Source organism: Hevea brasiliensis, chromosome 12 (assembly GCF_030052815.1).
Source record: "Hevea brasiliensis isolate MT/VB/25A 57/8 chromosome 12, ASM3005281v1, whole genome shotgun sequence".
In the NCBI taxonomy this organism is placed as follows: Eukaryota; Viridiplantae; Streptophyta; class Magnoliopsida; order Malpighiales; family Euphorbiaceae; genus Hevea; species Hevea brasiliensis.
The window spans coordinates 22,357,802-22,362,061 of NC_079504.1; the positions used below are offsets into that span (position 1 = coordinate 22,357,802).

Here is a 4,260-nt window from a genome sequence, read left to right on the forward strand (position 1 = left end):
ACTAAACATTTTGTCACTTAAATGTTAATGATACATGTCCTGACTTGTAATAAAAAATTTCTTATATTCTTAATTATAAAAGCGTTAAACCACAATATATTATTATTTTTAATTTGACCCTTCAGAGAACAAAAAGTGAATCACGCCACTTCCTCCGTGGTATCCATCTAGCTAGTCTCATTGATTTACCTTTCCATCGACGTCTTGTTCAGTGGGCACCATACACAGTAATTCTTGTTCTTTATATAAACAATTTTTTTCAAATGCAAGTCCAAATACGATTCTGTCCTCCTCACAACACTATGGAAATGGAAGGCCTTAGACCAATTCGAGTATCAAAGGAAGATAGCGAGGACGGCCAACCCTTGAGTCCAATTGCTCGCATGTTTCATCAACCTCGCTCCAACGTCTACATCATTATCATTATCGGGTTTAAGACCCCAATCAACCCTCTTGCTTTTAAAGCCAGCTTGCGCCATTCTTTACTTAAGCATCCTCGTTTCTCTAGTTTGCAGGTAATAAAAAATATATTTTTCATATATATTTAATATAAAAAATTCTTAAATTACTTGATAATTATGGAAACCCTTCTTTCAGGGACCTACTGACTTATAAATTTTGGGCTACTTTGCTGATGTGCAGGTTGTCGAAAATGATGGGGAGATGAGATGGGTCAGAACAGAGGTAAACTTGGATAACCATGTAAAGGTTCCAGTGCTTGATCCAAACATGGAGTTTCCTGACAAGTTTGTGGAAGATTATGCTTCCAATCTCAGTAAAACCACAATTAGTATGTCCATGCCTTTGTGGGATGTTCATCTTCTCAACGTTAAAACCTCTGAAGCTGAATCTACTGGCATTATTCGCATCCACCATTCCCTTGGCGATGGCATCTCCCTCATGTCTCTTTTACTTTCTTGCACCCGCAAAGCATCTGATCCTGAGGCACTTCCAACCATCCCAAGTGTAAGGAGAAGGAATCCTAGTAACTATGGCGGTTTAACGTATTGGCAATTTTTGCTCAAGCTATGGTGTTGGGTGCTGCTGTGTTGGAATACCACTGTTGATGCACTGATATCTATGGGGACATTTTTTTTCTTGGAAGACACTAAAACACCTCTTAAAGGTGCATTGCCGCTCGGACCAACTCCTAGAAGGTTTGTTCACAGAACAATCAGTTTGGATGATGTGAAGCTTGTGAAGAATGCCATGGGCACAGTAAGTAGCAAAACTTTACCCGCTTTGGTAACACAGCAAACTCATTATTTTTTTTCCCATTTTTGTTTGTATAGACAATCAATGATGTGATAGTAGCAATCACACAAGCAGGTTTGTCTTCCTATCTCAATAGGAAGTATGGTAAGTATGGTAAGTATACCTTTGAATTTAAGAGCTTGCATATGAATATTTTACTTGCATGTAAGAATGGCAAGATTGATCAGAAAAATTCTTATCAAAATTGGATTTATCATAAATTTAAGTTACAATATGTATAATAGTGAGATTTACACGTTAAATTGGTAGTACCCATATATTTGTGTCTTGAGTTTATGATAAATCAAATTTGGATAAATTTTTTCTATAATTGATCATTAAGTGTCATTAATTAGGGTTACATTACCACAAGCATATTAATTACATTGCTGTATGGCAGGTGATGATGAGAAAGATAATCAAGGAGGAGAAAGGAATAACAATAATCTTCCCAACAACATTCGTTTTAGAGCAGCTCTTTTCGTGAACCTAAGGCCATCTGCAGGCATCCAAGTGAGTGATGTTACTCTTAACTCCATGCTTTAATTTTATCAAACAATAATTATTATTTGTTCACTAATATCTATTAAAAAAATTCTATAATTAAATTGAAAATAGGATTTTGATGATATGACGAGAACGAATAGTAAAGCAAGGTGGGGCAATCATATTGGATATGTTTTGTTTCCCTTGAAAATTGCTTTACGTGATGATCCATTAGATTATGTTCGTGACGCTAAGGTTGCTGGGGACAGAAAGAAAGCTACTCTTGAAGCCAACTTCACTTATTTAATGGCTAAATTAGCTCGGTTTTTCCCCAAATATTTTACTAACAAGGTAGGTGTATTTCTCACTTATTTTATTTTCTTTGTTCATATTAATGTTTAGGTGCAACTTTCATCTGAATTAAATGATTTTATGCAGATCGTACACGATCTAAATTTGACAAATCGGAATTACAAGAACAAAATAAAGTTATGTGATAATTTCAATAATTATTATTCATGGTTTTTAAATGCAGCCTAGTCAATGGATCAGTGAAAACAAATTAAAAATTAATTTAAATATATTATGATTTTGTAACAAAAAATTAAAATAAAAGACAATTTAACTTAATACATTAATAATATAAATTATTAGTATTATTAATTATTTAATTTAAAAGTTAGTTGCAACTGTCTTAAAGTAATTTTTTTTTTTCTGATAAAAGAGATTTTATTAATTTAATTAAAGCTTCATGAAAAATTTAGCACGAACGCCATTGATTAGAATCCAGCTGATAGGCTTTTCCAATACATCCTACCCACTTGTGTGGGGGTGAAAGGGTAGCTAATTGTCAAACTTAGCTTGCAAGTGAGTAGTCATGGGTTTGAATCCGAGCCTCCCACTTGTACTTTCAATTTCTTTTGGACTAAAAGTCAAGTCTCTCCATCAACTTTAAATTTTTTAAAATTGTATTTAAAATATTAATATTTATATAATATACAAAAATATATTTATTAATAATTATAAATTCAATTAGGAAATATAAATTACAATTAAATACTATTTATTAAAAAAAATTTTTTTGATAAAATTTTTTAAAAAATTAATGAATAAAATAAATTAAATTAATAACTTTATTATTATTTTTGAAGCGTAATATATAGTTAAGAATAAAAATATTTTAATCTATTAATTATATTTTAAATATGTATAAATATAAATATATATATTATAAATAAAATGTTAATAGATTATTTTACAAATATGTTCGGACCCTTCAAAAATTATCATCAAATTTTGCCACTGAAAATAATTTATATTAATTAATTAATTAATCTAAGAATTAAGTTGTTGACTGAATTTTTTTTTCAATTTTATTGGTTATTAATTGTAAAGCAATTGATTTTTTTTTATTTTTAAACAAACCTCTATCTTATTTTATTTTCTACCAATTATGAGCAGATATCGTGCCTTCCCAGTCGAACCACAATTTGGTTTTCAAATGTGCCTGGTCCAGCAGAAGAAATATCTTACTTTGGCTTTCCTGTCAACTTCATAGCAGTCAGTGTTTATGGACAGCCTAATGTAAGCACCATTATCTTGTTCTTTAAGCAGATTTGATTTTGTTCTCCATGATGAAAATTATTATTATTATTATATTATTATTTTACAGGCATTGATGATCCACGTATTGAGTTATGCAAACAAGATGAAAATTATCTTATCAGCCGATGAAGACATAATTCCTGATCCGCATCGACTCTGTGATGATTTTCAAAATTCTCTTGAACTCATGAAGAATGCTGCCATAACTAGCAAAAAGGCAAATCCACAGCTATACAAGCAGCGCTCGAATATGTGATAATGGTTCCCTTTTATAGCTAAATAAATATACAAGCAACAAGTTGTATTAAGGGCATGTGTTGTCTCTGCCTGTCCTGTGTGTTTTTTATTAATAAAATAAAATAAAATAAAATATTGATCCAAAATAGTGTCTTGTAAAGGGAATATTATTTTCCAATGATTATTTATTCATTTTATTATTAATATATATAATACAATAAATGTGACAGTCGATAATTTAATAAGCATATCATTATTCAAAATTAATCTGTCATTAATTAATTTAAAAATCTCAATTCAAACTCTGATTGAAAGTTTCTCCTATTTATCTTCAATTGCTATTTATTTAATGATAACGATTTCATCCTATAAATTAAGGTATGAATCTTAAGTTAGACTGTAAGAACAATGTGAATCCCCTAATTTGAGTAAAGTAAAAAGACACATTTAGTTGTGACTAAATAATTGAATAAAATTGATAAAGTTTAATTATTTTATAAAGAGAATATTCGATTTTCATTTCAATTCGATTAATACTTTTTTTTTTAATATTTATGAATAAAATATACTTGTAAATATATTTTATAAATATTTTATTAATTAATAATATAAATTATATATTTTACATTTCAGTTAATTTATTATAATTGATAATAAACTAAATATTTTTAATTTGAA

At 29.3% G+C, this 4,260-nt stretch overlaps 1 protein-coding gene across 1 annotated transcript; it reads left to right on the forward strand.

The window, feature by feature from the left end:
* Positions 1 to 296: 296 nt before the first annotated feature.
* Positions 297 to 3,636, forward strand: LOC131171077 (wax ester synthase/diacylglycerol acyltransferase 11-like). The gene is made up of 7 exons (XM_058130530.1): positions 297 to 515; positions 643 to 1,218; positions 1,293 to 1,368; positions 1,655 to 1,767; positions 1,873 to 2,091; positions 3,202 to 3,324; positions 3,413 to 3,636. Exons 1-7 carry the CDS (start codon positions 303 to 305, stop codon positions 3,599 to 3,601), a joined length of 1,509 nt encoding a protein of 502 aa, XP_057986513.1. The 5' UTR covers positions 297 to 302; the 3' UTR covers positions 3,602 to 3,636.
* Positions 3,637 to 4,260: the final 624 nt, after the last annotated feature.

Bases quoted from the DNA above. Each gene is read 5' to 3' on its own strand.
- LOC131171077 (XM_058130530.1), top strand. From the start codon at position 303: ATGGAAATGGAAGGCCTTAGACCAATTCGAGTATCAAAGGAAGATAGC. The intron at 516-642 runs GTAATAAAAAAT...GCTGATGTGCAG, and splicing joins CTCGTTTCTCTAGTTTGCAG to GTTGTCGAAAATGATGGGGA. The intron at 3,325-3,412 runs GTAAGCACCATT...ATTATTTTACAG, and splicing joins GTGTTTATGGACAGCCTAAT to GCATTGATGATCCACGTATT.